The sequence below is a fragment of the Panthera pardus genome, unplaced genomic scaffold (assembly GCF_024362965.1).
Source record: "Panthera pardus isolate Hobbes unplaced genomic scaffold, ASM2436296v1 HiC_scaffold_17, whole genome shotgun sequence".
Taxonomy (NCBI): Eukaryota; Metazoa; Chordata; class Mammalia; order Carnivora; family Felidae; genus Panthera; species Panthera pardus.
Window position 1 is genome coordinate 92933823 of NW_026526732.1, and position 24571 is coordinate 92958393.

Consider the following 24571-nt stretch of genomic DNA (forward strand, 5'->3'; position numbering starts at 1 on the left):
TTCACAGAAAGGTATAAAATTTGAGAGAATCTTAAGAAACAAAGCAGTTCAATGGATTAGAAGACAAGTAAATTTATTTGTATTAGGATTAGGATTAAGTGTGCATGTAGAGTTTGGTGAACATGAAAACAGTGGACATAGGGAATAATTGACAATTCACAGAGGGGATAGGGCATGGCATTCTAGCAGCAGAATAGGCAGAAAGAGACTAAATATTACACCAGTTAACATGTTCTAGTAAAATATTTGCTTATTTCTCTGTCCACTCTGATAGGCTGTGAACTCAAGCTGGTATAATTTTAGTATCCTTAACAGCACAGAATATAACATATATTTTTTATTTTGGTCGTCATTGAAATTGAAATTGTTTTATCAAAGTCCTATCATGTTAATCATAGTTGTTTTAAATTTCTAGTCTGATAATTGCAAAATCTCTCCCATACCTGAATCTGATTTTGGTGCTTCTTCTGTCTCTTCAAATTGTACTTTTCATCTTGTAATATGCCTCATAATTTTATATTTATAGCCAGACATGGTGTCCTGGGTCTAAGTAACTGAGATAAATAGATCTTTAGTGTAAGACTTTATTTTCATTTGGCTAGGAGTCAGGCCATGTTTGCTGTTTGCTGTAGCTATTAGGTGTCAGAGGCTAAAGTTTTCTGCTGATATCACCTTGTTTTTATCTTCCCCGTAATCACTGGGTTTTCTTAGGACTTCTTAAATAGACATGAGATGTGTAGCTCTTTTAGTTATACCCCTTGTTATTACAAGAGACCTCTATTGATGTAGTTAACATGTGGAGGGAGGAGAAGCTTTCAAGAGTTCTATGATTAGGTCTGACTTCTAGTGAGACTGTGCCTCACCCCTGGGCTGTGACGTTCACATGTGCTTCTCAGTCCTCCTCTCCCTTAGACGCAATAAGAAAACTTCAGGAAGCTAGAACTGGGTATTTCCTTTCTCCCAGATTGATTAGGCTCTGGTAAAATAGTTTTCCTTCAGCTCAGGCCTTGCTAAGAAGAACATAATATTCTGGCAGAATTTCAAAATGGTTATTCTCTCCCTCTGTTGGAAGCACAAAGGGATTTTTCTCCTATCTTCACTGTGAGGACGTGGAGGTAAAACTTAGGAAAGTTATGGAGGATCCCCTAAGACTGGACACCTCTGGAGTTTTGAACTCTCAAGATTGTCCAGCATTTTGAGAATTACAGTGTGCTCTCGTGCTCTGCTACTCGCTCCAGCAGTGGTTTCTGCTCCTGAGTGTCTGTTTTGGTGAGCTATGATTCTCTGTATCTACCTGACTGCCCCACTAATTTGGCAGAGAGCAGTTTTTCTTGTGACTTCAATTCTCTGATGGGTCTAAGGAGAGTTCTTGATTTTTAGTTTGTTCAGCTTTTTATGTTTATGAAGAAGGGAAGGATGACTTGCAAGCTTCTCGCAAGCTAGACCAGAAACCAAAAGTTTTATTGCTGTTTTAAGGGACATATTTAATAAGGAAATTAGGTGAATTTTCCTCCATTCGTGAAATTCAGTGTGTCTTTTAAAAAACTGATTTCCTTTTTCTAATTATGTTTCCCAGGTATCTCACCTCAAATGATTGTTCCATTTTCCAGAGTTGCTAGACATTTTTATGGAAAAGATGCCAATTTATCTGGCATCCAATTCCCCACCAAATTGTAGAAACTAAAAAATTATAAATCATCTTGCACAAATAAGTATACCAGTTGATACCACATGTAATCTGTGTTAAAGTGCATTAAAATATATCAGATTAATGGGGATATCCGAGCATTGAATTTCTGAATATGACTTGATACAGCAGACCTTATTACAAACTACTAAGCCTTTTATTAAAATAATTTATAGCAATTCTCTTTACATTAAGTCTGTTTATGTTACCTTCTCTCTGATGTCCTTATTCAAATAGATCTTCAGAAAAATGCCACATTCTATATTCTTTCTATTTAGGCTATTTTATTTAAAAACTCTCACTAATTACATTGCCATATAAAAATGTTAACTCAGCTGCATGTTTATGTGATTAGAGAAAATTAATATTACTGCAATTATTATTTGTTTGATAATGAAGAGTAATTTGAGAATTAAATAGCCCCTACTGGATAGGGGGATAGTAATCTCTTTTTTTCTGTATTTCTAAGAATTAAATTTTAGTAGATAATATGAAAGACCTGAACTCTCGGGTTTTTTATAATGTTTAGGGCTGTGACAGTCTCTGACAAACTGATAATTAGTGTGGATTATTCTTTTTAGCAGAACTGATTGTAAAAGTGAATCAAAACATAAAGTGCTGATATTATTCTAAAATTCAAATGCTCTGCAAAAGAATGTAAATGACAGAACACAACTTTTTGAATATCCTAAGCTTGCTAAGAAAATTCAAGACAAGTGATCTTCCTCCTTTTATTTGATCAGCATTGCTCATTTTTTCCTCAGTAAATGAATTTCACCAGGCAATATTGATCCATACCATACATTAACCAATGACTGTCAATGGGTCATACTTATTGCATTTTGCAAATGATGGTCAACAAAAGTGTTAATTGCATTCTTTAAATTAAAACGACTCTTTATGTAGTATAGAAGCTGTATTTCTTTTCAACAAAATGGAGGAGAGGGGAGGAAAATCTGTTTTCTGAATAAGGAAAAAATGCTCTGAGTTCTACAGCAGTCCAGTCTATTTGCAATTTCTTATTTTTAAATGTCATCTTATAAATATACCTGAAAGCAAGACACAGGATAGCAAGATAGACTGTTTGATTTTACGTTTGTCTAGAGTTCTGTTGTTTATTTTTCATGATATAAAGTCATTGATGTTGTTAATGAATATTTACAAGTATTTATTGTGTTCAAGATCCCATTATTTGCCTATTAAATAATTAAAATATGTGTGTCTCCATATAGGAAGTAAGGAAGCAGAAGTATAGTTCTTAAACTCATAATTTCTTTTTTTTAAAGAGATGTTTTATTGCTTTTGATATTTATTCATATTTGAGCTCAAGTTATTTATACATTTGATCAGTCAAAACACATCTAAAAAAAACAGCATATCCTTTGGACACTCACCATAGCAAAGTACTTGGAAATCATGTACCGTATATAGGAACACACACTGTTCTTAACATTCAAATTATGGAAAAGAAGACAGGTCCGTATGCAAACACTTGAATACACAAACAAAGAGACAAACAAGAACATTTGTTTTAAAAGAAATTTGATGCTTTGCCTTAACGTATTCTGCACATATATTGTGTGCAGAGCACTACACTAGATCCTCAAAATAATGTAAAAATTCATTAGTTTCAACATCATAGCAAAGAGAGTTTTCATCTGAGTGAAGGAGACAAATGTGTAGGGTATAATACAGCATTCAGCAATGGGTTCAAAATGCAGGAAACTGCTGAAGGAAATGAAGACATTAACTAGGATACTGTTTATGTAGTACTAATATTAAAAATAATAAGGCAAGGGGTGTCTGGGTGCCTCAGTTGGTTAAGCGTCCCACTCTTGGTTTCAGCTCAAGTCATGATCTCACAGTTTGTGGGTTTGAACCCTGCATCAGGCTCTAAACTGACAGCATAGAGCCTGATTAGGATTCTCTGTCTCCTCCTCTCTGTCTGCCCCACTCCTTCTTGTGCATGTGCTCTTCAAATATATAAACAAACAAACAAACAAACTTTAAAAAATAAGTTTTTTAAAAAATAAGGCAATTGGCAAACCCTGAGTAAAATAGTGATTAGAAGAGCTTTCTCGAGGGACGAAGATTATGGCTTCCTCTCAAGGGTTAGAAAGGTATCCCCAAAAGTATTAAGTCTTCATCAGTACCTCATATTGAAAAGCCTACCTTCAGGGATTGATCAGTACTGCTAATGAGAAGTCTAAATATATAATAGCCAGTTTAAAAAATCTGCTTCTCAAGACTAGTTTCACCATGAACAGAGATGTGTGTTCTCAGCATATTCAGCAATACAGTAACTTAGTGTTTTACAACCCAAAGTATATAAAAGTTTTGGAGAAGGAGGGAAGGTGCAAATTTGAATGAAAACATGTATTTTAATAATGCAAAGAGGACATTCTCTGTAGTAAATATATTTATTATGGGAAATGCAGTTTAATATTTTTAGAAATAGAATATTAAAAATAACTTGTCTTACAATTTATATAACAGACATATAGCACAGCCATTATGCACAATCTAAATCTCTCAGACTAGTTATTATTATTGGTAAAAGAAGTATAGTAGAATTATGACTACACTTTAGAGCTATTTAGATAATATGGGTAATGGTTGTCCACCTCTTTATATGTCTGTGTCATGTTTAAACATGGTAGTGGAGTAATGTTTGTATTTTGGTAGAAACAGAATACTCTTGGCATCATATATTGCCACAGAGAATAGGTTTAATGTTTTAGACCTAGGTTAGATGGAAAATTCTTTGAGACTCAGTTTCAAAATTTATAGCATGAGGCTGCAAAACCATACCTAACATAACATTGTGAGTCCATTGGAGAGTTGGGAGTAGAATTTTAAATGCTCACACTTATATACTAGTGTTCTTTCCTCTACACCATACATTTTATTCACTTATATTAAGATAGATATCTCTATGTAATATTGATGGAGGTATGGGCAGAAGATATTATTGAACTACTACTTTTCAAAATGCAAGCATAGGCTGAATTCCAAAATCCATTCCATACTCCCATTCTCCCAGTACCAATATCCCCCACCAGAATTATTAGAGTTGATGAACAACATTATTATCCAAAGTCTATAGCTTTTATTATTATTTCAATTTAAAGTTAGTTAGCATGTAGTGTAATAATGATTACAGGAGTAGAATTGAGTGATTCATCACTTACATATAACACCCAGTGTTTATCACAAGTGCCCTCCTTAATGCCCATCATCTATTTAGCCCATCCTCCCACCCAACCCTTGGATTGTTAAGAATCTTCTTGGGGCGCCTGGGGGGCTCAGTCGGTTAAGCCTCCGACTTCAGCTCAGGTCACGATCTCGCAGTCCGTGAGTTCGAGCCCCGCGTCGGGCTCTGGGCTGATGGCTCAGAGCCTGGAGCCTGCTTTGGATTCTGTGTCTCCCTCTCTCTATGCCCCTCCCCCGTTCATGCTCTGTCTCTCTCTGTCTCAAAAATAAATAAACGTTAAAAAAAAAAAAAAGAATCTTCTTAACATCCCTCCCGCAACCCTTGGTTTGTTAAGAATCTTCTATGGTTTGCCTCCCTCTCTGTTTTTATCTTATTTTATTTTTGCTTCCCTTCCCCTATGTTCATGTTGTGTTTCTTAAATTCCACATAAGAGTGAAATCATATGATATTTGTCTTTCTCTGACTGACTTATTTTGCCTAGCATAATACACTCTAGTTCCATCCACGTCATTGCAACCAAAATCTGTATTTTACATTAGAGTTCACTCTTGGTGTTGTACATCTTATGGGTTTTGACAAATGAATAATGATATGTGTCCACCATTATAGTATCATACAGAGTATTTTCACAGCCTTAAAATCCTGTGATCTACTTACTCATCCCTTCTACTCCTCTAATTCCTAGCAGTCACTCATGATTTTACTGTCTCCTTGGCTTTTCTTTTTCCAGGATGTCATATAGTTTGAATAATACCATAGCCATTTTAACATAACTTCTTTCACTTCAAATATGCATTTATATTTTTCCATGCCTTTTTATCACTTAATAGGTCATTTCTTTTTAGTGCTGAATAATATTCCCTTGCCTGGATGTACCACAGTTTGTTTACCTGCTGAAGGACATCTTGGTTGCTTCCGAGTTTTAACAGTTATAAATACAGCTTCTATAAACATCTGTGTGCAGGCTTTAGTACATTCATAAGTTTTCAATTTATTTCAGTAAATTCCATTCAGTAAATTCCATTCAGAGAATGGAAATTGCTGGGTTGTATAAAAAAGTGTGGTTAGTTATGTCAGAGACTGCCAAACTATCTTCCAAAGTGCTGTACCATTTCCAATTTTCATAAACAATTAGGTAGCATTTTATAATTTATTTCCATAGCAATTGCTAAAACCATAACCCGTCAATTGTTTGTGTATCTCTGTATTCAATATGTGACCGAAGTCTCCCCCCCACTCCCTTCCCTTCTGTTCCCTCCTCACCTCTCCACCCTGCTCTGCTTCTCTTCTCTCCAGTAATAAGCTCCATGAGAACAGTAACTATGCATATCTGTCGTTACCTCTTTTTCCACATTGATACCACATAATAGATCCATTCTAAATAAATATTTATTTATCAAATGAGTAAGAACACGGGTAAGACCATAAATATTTTGGTGTTAATCATATAATAAATTTGCAACACAGATTAGATGCAATAACATACACTATCAAAGATATAGTGAATTCCTTTCTATAATAATAAACTGATGTAAAACACCATTTGAGCCATAAGCTACCATTAAAGTTAGTTATCATTGGTGAAGCATTAACTATTTGCCAGGCTAAGTGTTTTGGGTGCATTACTTCATTTAGTGCTTTAAAAAAGAAAAAACAAACTTGTGACATAAGAAGCATTGTTATCCCTATTTTACAGATATGGAAATAAAGAGATTAGAATACTTTATGTAGCTGGTAGATCAGAAAGGTTTTGTTCTGTATTCAACTCAAGTTCTGAATCTTTTTACACTGAGCTATGCTCAAATTTCTCTTGGCAAACACAGTCACACTAAAAAGGATTTAACTCATACAATTTTTACAAAATTTCTCTTACATTTTACACCAAAATTTCTTATTTCACATGACTCTTACATTATAACAAATGGAAGTGTGCATTTTACATCTGCCATTTTATAAATAATTAAATACAGGCGAGGCAGCAGGAAGAAATATGATAACCGACATCTACTGCATTCTTTTGATGATAGACACCAATCTCTCTGTTCCCCTGCTTTTTCTAGTATTGCCACTGAAAAACAGTAGGGTTTTAATGCTTCCCTTGTGGCCTAGGAGTCTTTTTTGCTATTCATAATCAGTGCATCTGGTGTAGCTTTTTTCCCCCTTAATTAAAAATAAATAAAACTAAGAAAAGAGTCAGTCTATAGGGAAGAATAAGACCTGTTGCTTGTCCCTCTCCATGCAGCTCAGGGGCACTAATTTTCAGCACAGAGTATTTTCCTTGCTGTATTTGATATATTTTAGGTGTTAGATGGTATCCTTGTACCATGGTACTTGATTTGGTTTTGTGTTACTTCATGTAACTGTTTTCATGCCACTTGCACTTGCATTTCCCAAGTAAAGGGAGGATTGTGTGCATATTTTCAGAATGTGAAGATCAGCTTCAAAGCATTCAAACTACAAGCCTAACCCACTTCAGTCTGAAGGGAGAGAGATAACATGTATTGTCACAGTGGGTTATAGGAAATAGATAGGCTACTACTAAATAGGAAATAGTAGGCTACTACTAAAGTAGTCAGAAGCCATCCTGGTTAATGCTTTAAAATGAAGATTGCAGGGGCGCCTGGGTGGCTCAGTCAGTTAAGCGCCCAACTTCGGCTCAGGTCATGATCTCTCTGTCAGTGAGTTCAGGCTCCACATTGGGCTCTGTGCTGACAGCTCAGAGGCTGGAGCCTGCTTCAGATTCTGTGTCTCCCTCTCTCTCTGCTCGTCCCCTGCTCACGCTCTGTCTCTCTCTCTCTCTCAAAAATGAATAAACGTTAAAATTAAAAAAAAAATAAAATGAGGATTGCACCTTTGTATTTTAAATGATCTACAAGATGAAGAAAAATATAAAATGATCAGTACTGTAATGAATCATTGTGTGTGTCATGAACACAACTGTGGCTATTTGGTTGGCATGTAATAACAGCCCGAAGAGAGATAGACAACAAATGATATTTATTAACTAATGTGTTTTGATAAAGGTATGTATACAAGACACTATAGATATCAAAATAAAGGGACAGAGCCCTACTCGATTTGAGTGAATTGGTTCAGAAAAGAGTTCCAATAGGAGAGCAAGCCTGAATGACAATGACAAGTGTAGCAAGTATGATTGGGTGTAGGTTGAAGTTGCCCTACAGAGAAGAGGTACAGAAAGTTGCACGTTATTAACTGATTCTGATAGGATGGCTAACACAGAGTAGATTCTCAATATTGTGTTGAACTCAAATCAAATCAAACACAAATTATTTTAATTTAAATTAAATACAATGGTATTACCAACATGAACTGTGCCATGGTTGAGCCTATAACTTTAAAATTCAAACTATTTCTTCATTCAGAGCCTAAAATCTATATTTATAGTTAACATATAGGAAAATAACTAGTACTTCTTTGATTAGAATCAAAATAATTGACATGCAATTTAATTTATTCATTGTAGAAAGTTGATTAAATAGCATCCACTTAAAATTTGAAGGTAGTCTATTTGTGTATAATTTCTATCAAAATATAATATGCTTATTGCTACATGAATAATTTTATTTCAAAAAATTGATCTGTACTCATAGTTTTCTGAGTTTATTTTAATGTGAAACATTAGAAAAGTATTCAGAGAATATTTTTTGCAAAGGGAGTTTTAATTCAATACAATCCAAGTCCCAAAAATAAAAAAAAATGTAATTTATGTTTTTTAATGTACAGGTTCATTTAACAGTACTGAAAAAGGGGGAAAAGTTTAAATATCTTTATTATAAATGTATTAGAAATATATGATTTGTGCACATTGGTCTGAGTAATTTGTATATATAATAATTCATATTCAAATATATAGCTTATTCATCAAATTGTACCTTTCATTTAGTAATTACAATTTAGTTATCAAATTACAGACCCATTGTATTCCACAGGCTTTTTATTTTATAAGTCACCTGTGAACTTCAATGGAAACCAAGTAATATAAAGATCTTGTCCCAAGACTCCAGTTCAACATTTGTGATCAATTTGAGTTGACCAAATCAAAGGCTTTTGGGTCTCCAACTCAGTAGAATTATCACTCCCTTCTTTTTACTTAGCATGAAGCAGACTGACATAGACTGATAACCACAAGCTCCCCCAAGAGTATTCTTTACTAGCCTATGATCTCTAACACTGAGCTAGACACTTGAGGACTGTTTTTGCTCTTAAAAACTTTGGTCTACTGGGAGTGAAAAATATGTCAAACAGCAATCACAGTATGACAGATAACAGCTGCAGTTAAGGTCTACACAATATTTCATGAAAGCACAGTAGTGATGTATTTAAAAACTTTTTAGGGAACATAGATGATTTCCCAGAGAATTTTGAGTTGAATCAAAAAAGTTGGGTATCTGGGTTACCTAGGTTCAGGGTGGGAATATGTGGCAGTAGTGGGATTCAGGAAGGAAAAAAATATATGTGACGTGGTAATTATCATAATTTATGTAAAAAAGTAATAAGAAATAAGCATATGTTTTTAGAAATGGTCAGTGTCTGTGTGTGCTAGACTACATCATTTTTACTTTTCCTAGGAAAGTGGTAAACCACTGATGATTTTTTCAGCTAAGGAATTACCTAGTCGGACTTTTATTTTAAAAAATAACTCTGAGGTGTCTCAGTGGGTCAGTCAGTTAGGTGTCCAACTTTGGCTCAGGTCATGATCTCATGGTTTACGGGTTTGAGCCCCATGTCAGGCTCTGTGCTCACAGTATGATGACTGCTTGATATTCTCTCTCTGTCTCTGTCTCTGTCTCTGTCTCTGTCTCTCTCTCAAAAGAAATAAACTTTAAAAAAATAACTCTGGCACATATTCTATGGTTAGTAAATATACTTGTGAGGGCTTGCCTCTAAAACAGTGTCTCTCAACCTCTTGTCTCATCAGCTTTCTGCAGGAAATCTGTTGTCTGGACATTTTGTCTCTAGTGTTAACCCTGGCTTCTCCCCTGAGCTGTGCTTTCCACTTGCCTTTCTCAACTATCTTCCAATAGCCAGATCAAGTAAAATGTCTGATTCAGTACAGTCCTCAAGATATTTATATTTTCATTCATTAGTTCTCCTAGAAGTTGTCCCAGAAGATTAGAATTGTATAGGAAAGCAATGAGCGTATATTTTCAAAGAGAACTCCACCTAAGCAAATCCCTTGAAGATCTGGTAGCCAAATTCAATGAAGGGAAATAAAGTTATCTTCTAAGAAAGTAGAAAACTCACTTCAAGAAAACATAGGCCTCGGGAAAACATAGGACTCAGTCTGTAAAGCATCTGACTCGATTTGGGCTCGGGTCATGATCTTGCAGTTCCTGAGATTGAGCCTGTGTTGGGCTCTACGCTGATGGTGTGGTGCCTGCTTGAGATTCTGTCTCTCCCCCCTCTCTCTGCCTCTCCCTCTCCCTCTCTCTCTCTCGCTCTCACTCTCTCAAGATAAACATTTAAAAAAAATAAAAGAAAAAGAAAATAAATAAAGGGGCACCTGAGTGGCTCAGTCGGTTAAGCATCTGACTTCGGCTCAAGTCATGATCTAGCAGTTGGTGGGTTCAGTCCCCGCATCAGGCTCTACACTGACAGCTCAGAGCCTGGAGCTTGTTTCGGATTCTGCGTCTCCCTCTCTCTGCCCTTCCCCCACTTGTGCTCTCTCTCTCTCTCTCTCTCAAACATAAATAAATCTTAAAAATAATAAAGAAAGAAAGAAGAAGAGAAATAAGTGCAAAATGAGGGAATGAGAATTCCTGTTTTTTTCTGTCAAGTCATCATGCAGGAAGAAAAGAATTCTAGAACTATATGTTTCTTGAGAAATTGCCACCTTTTTTGTAGATTCTCTAGATAGTGAATAGATGCAAATATCCATGGCATTAGTGGCATTAGTGCCACACACAGCCTAGGCAGAGAGATAATTCGTGCCATCATATCACTATCTATGTGCTCCATTATGATGAGCTCTCTACAGAGGACATGTGTAGATCAGACTTACTTCTCTAGGTCTGACCACTGACAGCCTCCATAGAAACAGTTTAGATGATCACCACTTCTCCTGGAAGGGCCCTATCATGTTTAGAATATTACATGAGGAGGCTTTATTCTTGAAAGATCAAGGCTTAGGCTACATCCTTTTTAGATCACAAGGTTCATATGAGACTGTATAAAGCTTTGGTCATGTGAACTTTCAATAATCTTCAGGGTTTGGAAGCCCAAGGGATATTTCACCAGACTACTATTCCAAAATCCTGATTTCTTATCTGATGGAGTTTTTCAAGAAGGATGGCATTTTATGTTCATAGGAAAAAAGAAATGCAGAAGTACCTAGATAAAATGCATTTTCAAAGGAATATTATCTTTTAGGGTTTTTTTTCCAACAAATGTTTACTGACCACCAACTATGTAACTATGTTCTAGACATCATACTAGCCATGGCCATTCAGCAGAGAGTGGTCAGAGGCACTTTTGTTATGCTGGTAAAGACATGTAAATCCATTTGGTATACAAACAGTCATACAAAAACAATTCTAATTATTGATATGGACTCTATAGATATTATAGCGGAAATCTAGAAAAACTAGAAATATGTAGTCCAATTTTGAATCATAAAACTATCTCAATATTATATACTTTATGTCAAAGTATTCTTAATATTTGATCTCTGATCATTAACAGATTCTTTTATTATTATTATGGGTGAATGATATCATTCTTCAGAATATTATTCTCAGATTCAGACTGACACTAACTTTACCTTTCATCTCCCAGTCCAGTTAGCTAACCACATGCAGAAACCTGCAAGTATCCTTTATAAGACAGCAACACTGAATCAACAACTTGGAAAGTTTTTTCCCCTTATCTAACCAACAAGTTCTCCCTACATGGGAGAAATATACTAACTAGATGTAAATTATTGGTTATTGGTTTTGTGACTGGACATTGATTTGTTACTTGAGACCTGAGAATTTTATATAGTAAAATTTTTATAGAATTTGAAATTATGTAAATGATGCAAAAGCTTGCCAGAAAGCAGAAATTATTGAAAGAGAACTTGAGTTTAGTGAACCTTTCCTAATGAAACATGATAGTTCCAATTAGCATAAATCGAACGTTTCACTTTATATGAAACTGGGAAGAGTTTATTGCTTCTTAGAACTGTAATTGATGGGGTAACTAAGCCTATACTACTTAGAAACAGATTTGCTTGGTGGTTTTATATTGGATGTTCTGCCTGATGTTTCCTTTATAATTCTACAAGAACACCATGTCATGAATTTAGCGTAACAATCATCTGAACTGTTTCTTCCAATTATCAAAATTATCAAAAAGATATTTCAATTTAAGAAGGCATATATCACCCTGAGAAAATTTTCAAAGAGTGTTAAGCTACAGGTAGGTAAATCCACTATTATAAAATGGCAAAATTAGCATATATAAGTCATGGGTATGTGACTTGTGAGTTGCATTAAGACCCTGCCATTAGAAGATACCCACCCCTACACACACACACACACACACACACACACACACAATTGCTCTAATATTCTGCTGTTGCTGACTTAATAATTAACCATTTTTTAGCAAGGGGATCTATATTTTCATTTGCACTGGCCCCCACAAATTAGGTAGACAGTTTGCTATATAAACAATAAAATAGGGGGTCGTGGGTGGCCCAGTCCATTGAGTGTCCAACTCTTGATTTCTGTTCAGATCATGGTCTCATGGTTAAGTGAAATCAAGCCCCACTTGCAGCTAGGCCATGACAGCACAGAGCTTGCCTGGGATTCTATTTCTCTCCCTGTCTGTCTCTCTCTGCCCCTCCCCTGCCTGCACTGCATACGCACATTCTCTTTCTCTCTCTCAAAATAAACAAACTTAAAAAAATAAAAAATTAATAATGTTTTTTGATAGTGTTGGAAAAATTCAAGCTGTCAGTTATTTTAGTAAACTTTAAGGAGTAAACTACTAGTTCTAAGAGGAAAGTAGATCAAACCACAGAATTAGATTGATATGAAACTGTGACAACTGGGAATTTTGGGGTTTTTTTTGTTTTTTTGGGGGGTTTTTTTTTTGCTATATTACACACTCATCACCTCAAGTAGAAAGTAAGGATGAAGTACATTATGTCTTCAAATGTTACTGTCAATAGCAACATTGTTTTGCTCAGATCTTAACATATCGATAGTGATTATTAAATTTAATTGATAGTGATATCCATTAGGCTATTAGAATAAAAGAATGTTTGTATTACCTAAAACAATCAACTGTAGGGTAGAACTGTTCATAACAAATGTTGAAGATGTAATAAGAGGTAAAACATATAGCACAATGATTATGTGTGTGGATTCTGGAGTCTTAGTGCCTACATATAAATCTAGGCTCTGCCGTTTTTTTAGGTCTGTGACTAGAGAATTAGAAGGACTATGGGATAACACTAGTTATCCCATAATCATAATTTCTTACTTAGTTGAGATGATTTAAGAGTAATTCTGTCTCAGGAGAGACTCATATTTCCAATTTCTTACTCTACATCCATATCTGGATAGCTAATGAGCCTATCAAGTTTAAAGTACTTTAGGGGGCTCTTGGGTGACTCAGTCAGTTGAGCATCTGACTCTTGATTTCAGCTCAGGTCATTATCTCCTTGTTGGTAGGCGTGGAGCCTGCTTGGGATTCTCTCTCTCTCCCTCTTTTTCTGCCCCTCCCCAACTTGTGCTTGTGGTAGCTCACACACTCTTTCTATCTCAAAACAAATAAATAAATAAACATTTAAGTATTAAAAAAAATACCAGTGTTCTTCACCAGTGTTCTTCAAATTAGTAAGTTACACCACTACGCACATCACTGATAGGAACAAAAACTTAGGAATCATTGATTATATATATATATATATATATCCATCTATCTCACAGCTTCCATTCTTTCCTGTACTCCAGACTCCCTTAAGAGTCTACTATCTACAAAACATTAACTTAATCCTTTCATAATATAAATCAAACTGTATCTTTTTTCCTAAATATTAAATACTCCAATGGCTTTCCATAACTCTCATAATTAATTCCAAATACAACAAGAAACACATTATCTTACCTATCTTGCCTATGTCTGTGACCTCACTTCCATCCACTGATGGCCTTCTGTTCATCTCTTTATTCATATCCCCCATCTTGCTGTCTTTCAAACATACAATGCATGTTCCTGTCTCAGGGCCATTATACCCCTCTTCTGTTTGCTTTGAATGCTCTTTTCTTCAGAAATTCGCATTCAGATCCCTGATCAGAAAAGACTTCCCTGGCCACTCCCTTTAAGAGTCCTCCCTATTTGTCCTTATTATTTATTTTGCAAAATTTTGTCTTTAAGCCACTTATTACTAATTAGTATTAATTAATTAATTCTGATTCCTTTACTAAAAGATAAGCTATGTAATGAAACAAACATTGCATATCTTGTTAGTTATTTTATTCCAAGCACTTGCAACAATCACTGACACTTAGAAACTGATCATGAAATATTTGTTGAGTAAAGACATAGAAGGCTACACAGTGACCATGGAAAGTGGATGACCATATTCTCATAAAGGTTTGATTCAAAAGATCCTATTTGCATTTTTCTCCTCAAATATAGATTCAGAAAGAAAAATATTTTTTAAGTCATGAAGTTTTGTAGAAATGGCTATCTTTGTCATGGCACATATTACATTTCAGTAACTATCAGCATTAAGTTATTATGCTATTCATGGTAGGTACTCAATACATATTTGATAGATGAATGATGAGTGAATGAGAGATATATTGGCAAAATAAGTAAATTAGGGTAACTGAAGTTAGGAAAGAAATATAACTTTAATATTTGCTGAATTAAAGCAAATTTAAATATTTGAAATACTTATATCCTTCAGTGTAATCCTGCAGTTATGGGAAAAGAAATGTTCAACCATTTATGGTTTAGTTTTCTTGTAACATTACCAAGTGAGGGAGAGATTGATACCAACCAATACTGGTTGATATAGCAATAACTTCTAAATTTTTCCTAGAATAATACAAATTTACTTTTCATTCATATGAAGTCCAAGTGAGTGTTTCTGATTTCAGATATTCTCCTTCAAATAAAGATCTATGGATCTGGGCTACTTCCTTTTTGTGGCTCCTCTATCATTAATATGTGTTTTCTGAAGTCGCCACATGGAAGAAGAGGCTGGAGGTTCATGCATAGCAGACTCTTGTCAATCAATCTGAAAGTGACATACTTCATGATCATTCACATTTCATTGATTAAGAGTAAATGACCTGGTCTCACATAAACACAAGAGTGAGTAAAACATGTCCAAGAGGAAGAAGAAATAAGTTTGGTGAACATGTAGTAAGCTTTGCCATGCAGTTTTGAATTTAACTAAGGAAAATATAGAAGTTTCTCTAGGATAAATTATGTTAGTGTGTGTGTGTGTGTGTGTGTGTGTGTGTGTGTGTGTGGAGGAGGAGGAAAGAGAGAGTTCAAACAATTAAAATGCTGAAATGAATTTGGAGAAACATTTAATTTTAAAAAAGGCTCTATGATTTTAATTGCTGGTACTTGGGAATATAATAAGACATTTCTTATCAAGCTCAAAATTAGGAAAATAAATTCACCTTTGAGACTTAAATGCTGAGAACAGCACACAATGGATGTGAGCTTAGGCATACAACATAGGAAAGAGAAAGTATGGCTTCCCACCAGGAAGAATGGATGTATTAACATATCCAGTGATATAATAGTCAACAATATTAGAGAACATATCAGAACCATAGAGACAAATGTTAGTAGTTCCAATGTAAAGTTGTCTAAAGATAGATATTTAGTCTATGAATATCAGGTATTCCAGATCATTCTTATGACAGTATCTTAGCCTTACGTCATTAAGTATTTGAATCACTTTGTTTTACACGTTCTGATCTAGTGTACCTCAAGGATATCTGTGATTCTTACGTAGCAATGGTGACATGGGGAAAACTTGTTGATCATGGGGCTTTGAGGATCCCTTAACCCCATGGTAGTGATTTCTCAAGGAAGTTGATAATAACTTCTGATTCTGATTTAGTAGGAAAATGTTGGTCATGCAAATATTTTTGCACTATGTAGCAGCTATATTTTCACCATAATCTAATATATTTGCATTCTGATCTCTATCCTAGTTCCATGTGTATTTTCAACAATCTTTGAATTCTTTCCAAGCCTTGCTGCTTACCCTTGAGTAGAGAAAAAGACAAATCTCTTGGTCCTTAATATGTGGAATCATAAAACATATTTTTTTCTTGCTGTTTCCTCTATTGCTTCTAGCTTCACTTTTTACCATTTTCTACATGTTAGATTTTTTTTTAATTTTTTTAACGTTTATTTATTTTTGAGACAGAGAGAGACAGAGCATGAACAGGGGAGGATCAGAGAGAGGGAGACACAGAATCCGAAACAGGTTCCAGGCTCTGAGCTGTCAGCACAGAGCCCGACACAGGGCTCGAACTCACGGATAACGAGATCATGACCTGAGCTGAAGTCGGCTGCTCAACCGACTGAGCCACCCAGGCGCCCCTACATGTTAGATTTTTTAAAGCAGTTATAAAACATCAAGAATTCTCTGACCTTATAAAAACTTTCAGGTGTTATTTGAAAGTGAATACAGAATTTATAACTCTGAAACAAATGAAAAAAGGGTATCTAAAGTAAAATTTACATTTTGTGCAAATTATATGAAATCTTGAACAAATACTAGCCCAGTTAAGTAAGGATACCTGTTGAATGTGTCCTTAGTGTTAGGAAATAGGCATGCATTACTATTTTTAAATAATATTTGAATTGTATTTTCATAAAGTTCAAAATCTACAAATAGTGTAACTAAGTGTTAATTCTATATTTAAAGGAGAATCCCCAGATATATTTGTACTTATTTATGTATGTATCACAATTCTCTTCCCATAAGCTAAAAACAATTTCTTTATGCAGAAATTATCTTGTAAGTTTATGGCAGCAATAGGCTATTCACATAAACCTAAATCTATAAGGATCATTGCTCCGTAAGCCAATACAAATTAAAATGATTCAAACATCACAAGAAAATGTTTTCAAATTATCTGTTGCATATACTGCATTTTACATTTGCTTCCAACTAAATATGACATTTAGAGTGGAAGAGTTTATAATTTGTAACGAAGCTTTTAGATCCATATTGACTACCATACAGCACAAATTCTTCCTTGGAAAAAAAATACCCTTAAAGGAAATGTGAAATAGTATTTTGGCTTAAAATTAAAGAAATTAAGAATACATTTAGGCACTTAATTGAGCATATCCAAAATTTGAAGGATTAATTTTGAAATACAGATAAAATTTACCCTAAAGACTTTATTTTCAAGCAAATTAAGGTGATGATTTGAGCTATCGAATATGACAAGAAAATGCCTCAAAACTAACTTAAAAACTTCTCTCTTGGTGACAAAGAAACTGTGAACTTAGTTATTATAATTATTGTTTGCAGGCCTGCTCCACTGGGCTTTTTTGTGGTGCTGAAATAAACAGAATTACCTGTTTACCTCTTGTCTCTCAAAGAACGGATGTCATTTCTACACAAACATATACAGTATCTGCTTCTGACACTTCAATCAGTAGCTTTCCATCAGCAAGGGCTACAAGACTGTGGACCATCATGAATACTAACCCAGATGATCCAGGTAAGTAGATGAAAATAAGATATATAAAAGATTGAATTTGATGTGTATTGAAACCTATTTTCTGACTTATTTCAAATCTTTATTTTTCTGAGATACATAATTTTTCAGGGGTATAAAATTATTCTAGAATTCTTGTTATGTTTCAGTTTTAAGTTTTGGTTTAAGAATATTGATGTTCTTTGCTAATAAATACTCTTTCTTAAACAGTGAAAAAATGTTTATTAATATCTTTATTATGATATGTAAATTTTGGTAGATAACTGGATTCCAGTCTGAGCTGATTTTAACTATCCATAAAACTTATTTAAAAAACTTGTAATACTTACTTTATTCTATCTTTAACATTCTCTGAATCATTATATATAAATTTATATTCCTATCAATTTATTGGAATTTTTTTAAACTGCATTTTTTCCAATTTTGAAGTATTTTGACATCTTGAGTATGTTTCAATATGTCTTATTTAATTTACTAAATCAAATGATGCTATATTGTAAATAGTATATCATATGTTAAATTCCAAATTAATTCTTTTTATAGTCAGTGTCACTCAGGATAATAAGAATGAGAATTATACCCCTTAACAAGGTATTCTTTGCTTAGGAAAAATATTTTTGAAGGCTACTGGATATTATAAGCAGGCAGGTAGTCTTCCCTATTTTTTGTCTTTGTAATTTCTGTTCTTTTAAAGACTTAAGTTGAAATATAATATTATCAAATATAAAGTATACTGTGCCTATTTAGAAATTAAAATAATATTTCTAATATTTTTTAACCAATATGTTATATATTCATTGAGTCTATCAGTGACAAAGTTGTAATTTTTCATGTTTCATTATTCAAAGGAGTCATTTGCTGTGGAATATGTCAATTCTTTCTTTTCCCTCTGTGCATACTCATTGCTTGTATGTATAAGTATAAATATGAGAAATAAATAAAAATGTTTATGAAATAAATACAAAATTTAATATAACATAAATTATATATATTGCTTTTCTTTATAATTGAAGTATAATTGATACAGAATATTCTATTATTTTCAGGTATACATCATAGTGATTTGATATTTCTATACATTATTAAATGATCCCCATGACAAATCTTGTTGCCACCTGACACCATACATAGTTGCTACAATATTATTTATATTCCCTGTGCTGTATATTACATTCCCATGTCTTACCCATTTTATAACTGGGAGTTTGTACTTCTTAATCCCCTTTATCTATTTTTTCCACCCTGTTTATCTCTCCCTCCTCTGCTAACCAAGTTTATTCTCTATTTATGAGTATGTTTCTCATGGAATTTTTTGTTTTGTTTGTTCATTTATTTTTAGATTCCATATGTAAATAATATCATACAGTATTTGTCTTTCTCTGACTTATTTCACTGAGCATAATACTCTCTAGGTTCATCCATGTCATCACAAGTGAGGAGCTTCCATTCTTTTTTATGGCTGAGTAATATTCCATTGTGTATATATAACATCTTTATCCATTCATCTATCAATGGACATATAGATTGAATCCATATCTTGGCTATTGTATACAATGCTTCAGTGAACATAGAAGCATATGTATCTCTTTGAACTGGTGTTTTCATTTTTTCCAGATTGATGTCCAGAAGTGGTACTGCTGGATTGTATGGTATTTCTAATTTTTAATTTTTTTAAGGAAATTCCATATTGTTTTCTACAGTGGCTGCACCAATTTACATTTTCACCAACAGTGTACAAAGGTTCCTTTTCTACAAATCTTCACCGACACTTATTATTTATTGCCTTTTTTGATAATAGTCAATCTGACATACTTGTGGTAATATTGTGGTTTTGATTTGCATTTCTGTGATGATTAATGATGTTGAGTATTTTTTCATGTGCCAGTTGGCCATCCGTATGTCTTCTTTAAAAAAATGTCTATTTAAGTCCTCTGCACATTTTTTTTAAGTTTATTTATTTTGAGAGAGAGCAAGAACAAGCAATCAGGGGAGCTGCAGAGAAAGAGAGAGAGACAATCCCCAGCTCCCTGATGCAGGGCTTGAACTCACAGTGAGATCATGACCTGAGCCAAAACCAAAAGTTAACTGACTGAGCCACCCAGGTGCCCCTGCCCATTTTTAAATCAGATTACTTGTTCTCTTGATATTAAGTTGTGGATTTCTCTATATATTTTGGATGTTAACCCCTTATCAGATGTGTGATCTGCACATATCTTCTCCCGTTCAGTAGGTTGCTTTTTTTGTTTTGTTTATGGTTTCCTTTGTTGTGTAAAGGCTTTTAAGTTTGATGTAGTCCCATTTGTTTATTTTAACTTTTGTTGCCCTTGCCTAAGGAGTCTGGTCCCAAATAGTATTGCTAACACTGATATTAAAGAGCTTACTACCTATTTTTTCTTCTAGTGTTATGGTTTTGAGTCTTATATTTAAATCTTTACACCATGATATGGTGTAAAGTAGCAGTCCAGTTAATTTTTTTCATGTAGCTGCCCAGTTTTCCCAGCACCATTTATTCATTTTAAAGACTATCTTTTCCCTATTGTATATTCTTGCCTCCTTTGTCAGAGATTAATTGACTACATGTGAGTAGGCCTATTTCTGAGCTCTCTACTCTAATCCACTGATCTATATGTCTGGTTTTATGCCAGTACCATGCTGTTTTGATTACTATAGCCCTGTAGTATAGTTTGAAATTAGGGCACAAGATACCTCCAGCTTTGTTCTTTCTCAAGATTATATAGCACAATTTGTTTGACTTTGACCCTCAAATGGAGTGTGAATAATGGGAGTCTTTGCATTTATCCAGTTTGTGAAATTACTAAACTTACCCATACACTTCCATTAGAAATATAACCTACAGAGCCATTTGACTGCACATAATTGATATGAGGAGGCAGTGCAATTTGCAGAAGACTCAGCCCAGGGCCAAAGTTGTTCATTTTTAATTCACTTTTCTGATTCTCTTTTTGTTTCTTTTTCCTCTTTGAAGGTCCAAAACAGACAGACATTATCAAGCATGATGTTCTCCCAACTACTATTTTAGCAACATTAAGCATTGGCATATCTTTTGAAAGCTATTTACTCAAAGAACTGATTTCCACTAGAGAGCTTTCAGCAAAACGCAGTATTCCTTCTTCCACAGATGTTTCCTCTTCTCAATTTCTGAATTTTGGTGTTCATGACTCAGCACAAATTGTCTGGGGCAAAACATCTGTATCACATATGCCTATCCAAACTTGAGCAGCCACAGCAGGATACTTTTTCCCCAGTATGGAAGACAGGACCCCATTTATCATTTCTTCTTTCATGCCAGATTTTATTTTTCCTACAGAATCTTTATTATTTGTGAACAATGAGACTATTGCCTTAACTACTACCACAGTGAGTTCAGTAATTACTGGCATTCCAGGAGCAGATATTAAGTTAAAGAGGCACTCATTACTCTCCCATGGATTCCTGCTCACAACCACTTCTACAAGTGTACCTCCAGTTGTTTCTACGGGGGCTCAAGAGGATATTGAAGAATTTTCAGCTGTTTCCCTAATTTCAAGAAGAGAGTACTGGAGATTGCTGAGCTCCTCAATGTCTCCCCTTTCTCCTGCTAAGATAATTATATCTAAACAGGTAGCCATCTTAAACTCATCAACTCTGCACCAATTCACTACACAAGCCTCCATTCCCAGTGAATACCAGGTTATTACTGAAGCATCTAGCAACCAGAGACTCACAAACATCAAATCACAGGCTGCTGATTCTTTAAGTGAATTAAGCCAAACATGTGCAACATGTTCTATGACTGAAATAAAATCCTCTCATGAATTCTCAGATCAAGTTTTGCATAGAAAACAGTCCCACTTTTATGAGACATTCTGGATGAACTCAGCGATACCAGCCAGCTGGTATGCACTAATGGGAATTCAGACTATCACTTCTGGGCATCCATTGTCTTATGCTACTGAAATAACGCCATCAGTGGCATTCACAGAACTGTCATCTTTATTTCCTTCTAAAAAGAGTACAAAAAGAAGGATTTTATCCTCATCCTTGGAAAATCCATTACCCTATCAAGTAATTTGGATGTTAATTTATGTTTATTTAAGAGTTATTTATCCATTGTCCCTTTACAAAGTGTCTCTTCAGCCTTGATGATTTCTGATTTGACTTCAAAACTGACTACTGATGATCCTTCTGTGTCAGAGAACATTTTAAAACTATTGACAATAGGACAACATGGTATAACCATGGGCCCCACTGAGATACTGAATCAAGACAATTTATTGGGTATGCGAGAGAGTAAAGGATCTCATAATCAGTTCAAACTTCACACACGACAGTTCTCTAGATTTTGAATTAAATTTACAAAATCATCCAAAAACTATATATTCAGGTGACTTCAAAAACAACCTGCCACCTTATATAGACTCTGTGTCTGACTTTTCAGAGGTAACCTCTAATATCGCATTTTATGCAGTTTCAGGAACTCAGTCATATCCAATACAGGCCTCTTTTCCCTTGTCTGTTCTTGCGCCAGGTTGGACATATTATACAGAATATCTGACCTTAACATCTGATTTAAAAGAAGAGCTTACAACTTCTTCAGAGTGGCCCAAATGGGAACTTCAGCCTAGTGTGCGTGATTGGGAATCTTCTGCTGCAAGCCAGAGGCTTTCCATCACTAGATCGCTTACTTTGTCTTCACTGGAGTTCATTCCAACACCTCTTCAGCTGACGATTTCTGGTGAGTTTCTCAATTTCAGTTCAGTAAACTTTTGGAAATGAGTTTCTTTTCTATAGTGAAGAAAGAGCCTGTCGTGGTCACCAGGTGCTCTAAACAGCCTCTTTGTAATCAGGGTAGCAGCAAGTTCAATGTGGATGGCACCTTGCTGTTGTACCTGACACAGATGTTTATTCTTTATGCACTGCCACAAAGGCTACCAGATCAATACAGGAGTATGTTGGAGACAGCTACACTGCTGGCAAGCAATCAGAAACTGAACTAGTTCAATTCATTACAATAGATCTTTCAAAGTTTAGGAATAACTTTTATTATTCTCATTTCTTGAAATAGAATCTTTGTCAGGTGGAACACAATATAACATGCACTTTCTAACATTTTTTTTTCAGTGCTGGTATTTTTTTTTTAACGGGAAGATGAAGCAATCAAGGGAACTTTATTGAGTGTTGCCATTCTACATAGCGTGGTTTATCATTATTTAATGCAAAGCTGTGATGCTTTCATTATGTATAACTCAGAATGTAAATGAAACTCATGACCTTTACTTAACAAAAAAAAATATAAAAATTGACACAACATAGTATCCCATGTGTAAATTTAAATTCAGTCTTGAAATAATTAATGAAAAGCAACTTTTCTTAGATAGCTATTCTTACTTTAAAGCATTTTAGAAATTATTAGTCTCCTCTACCCTTGTAATTACTGTCAAACCGGGAAACATGCAGAAAAAAAAACCTTCAATAATTATATTTAGCAGAAAGAGAAGGTATTTTCATTATTTAAAGAAGTTCTATCTTGTGGAATTTCAAGTGTAATTGTGGTTGTGAAGTTGATTTCCCCTCAATAAGAAATGTATAGGTTTCATGTGTTATATATGTATATTTGTAGATTTTGTGTGTATGATTCAGAAGAATCACATATCAGTGTTTAAAATGTTTAGGTGTGTAATTTGTGGCTGGCAACTCAATAATACAAAAGACCAAATCTTATATTTGGTATGTGTAGTGTGAAATGTTTCTAAAAATAACATAAATTTTAATTACAAATTTAAATGTAGTATTTTCCGTGTGCTTTTACAAGACAATAGCTTGTTGTATAACTGTTAAGAATCATCAGTAATACCTAATACATCACTTCTCGCATATAAGGTTCTTAACAAATTCAGCAGAGTTACATCTTCTCCTCTGATACAGTTAGTCCCATAGCTATCCCTCGAAAATAATCAGGACACAAATTCTCCATTTCCAGGAAATAAAACCCTAAGTTTGCCTTTATGAGCAAAACTTTCTCACATTCCATTTTTCCCATTCCCTCATTCCAACTTCAAGCACTCTTTGGTGATTTTAATCTTTTCCAATTTGCCTATTCTTCTTCTAGTTTCCCTTGCCTTCCTAAATATTTTAGACATGTTAATCAATAATTTACAAGGCACTTGCCAGCATTTTCCAGTATGTTCATCCACTGTGTTGACCAGGGTCATATCAGGGAATAGATAGCACATTCCAGTTGAGTACTTGGGAGAATTTACAAAAAAAAAAAAAAATTATTTACAAAGATATGGGTAGAGATAGTAGGATTCTGAAGGGACTAGTAACAGCAGAATGTCATCATTACCTTGAGTCCTGAAGGGACAAAGGAAAGAGCAGTCATCAAGACCCAGAAAGAGGAAAGCTACCAGTTCATAGAAGCTATGGCATGTTGGGAGAGAATATAGGCAATACAGTGCAAACCAATCAGGAGTAGACCAGGAGATATATACCCAGCTTCATTCTCCTCTTGTCTTTTAGTCACTTGCAGGTTCTCCCCATTGGCCAAACCAATCCAGTAGCTGAAAATGATCTTTAAAAACATAACTACACATCTGAAATAATCTCATATAAAGAAAAGGTAGGGTAAGCCATAGTAGAATGGCCTGCCATGCTAAAATCTTGACTGCATTCCAAGCTCCATGACACTGCCGAAATGTAGAATAAGCATGTAACTGATAAGGGGAGGATTCATTTGTATGTTTCTAAAGTGAACCATTGAGTATTACTACTTCCTCTCTACATGCTATTTCCATACTAGGAAAGTATAAAAGGTAGAAAGCTTGTAACTCTGGGGTCCCTCACAGCTCCTAGATGGGTGAGAGAAAAATAACACTCCAAGAAAGCTTTATGATGAACAAAGTGAGGCATCATGGAGCTATGTCTATCAATATGCTTTTTAGGGTTTGG

At 34.6% G+C, this 24571-nt stretch overlaps 1 protein-coding gene across 1 annotated transcript in view; it reads left to right on the plus strand.

Moving 5' to 3' along the window:
• Positions 1–24571, plus strand: part of LOC109248190 (protein eyes shut homolog) — a 784935-nt gene that overhangs the window by 18318 nt on the left and 742046 nt on the right. The window contains exons 3-4 of the mRNA XM_053905310.1: positions 17434–17626; positions 22152–22358. Of these exons, the coding sequence (XP_053761285.1) occupies positions 17434–17626; positions 22152–22358 (400 nt within the window). The remainder of the gene's footprint in view (positions 1–17433; positions 17627–22151; positions 22359–24571) is intronic.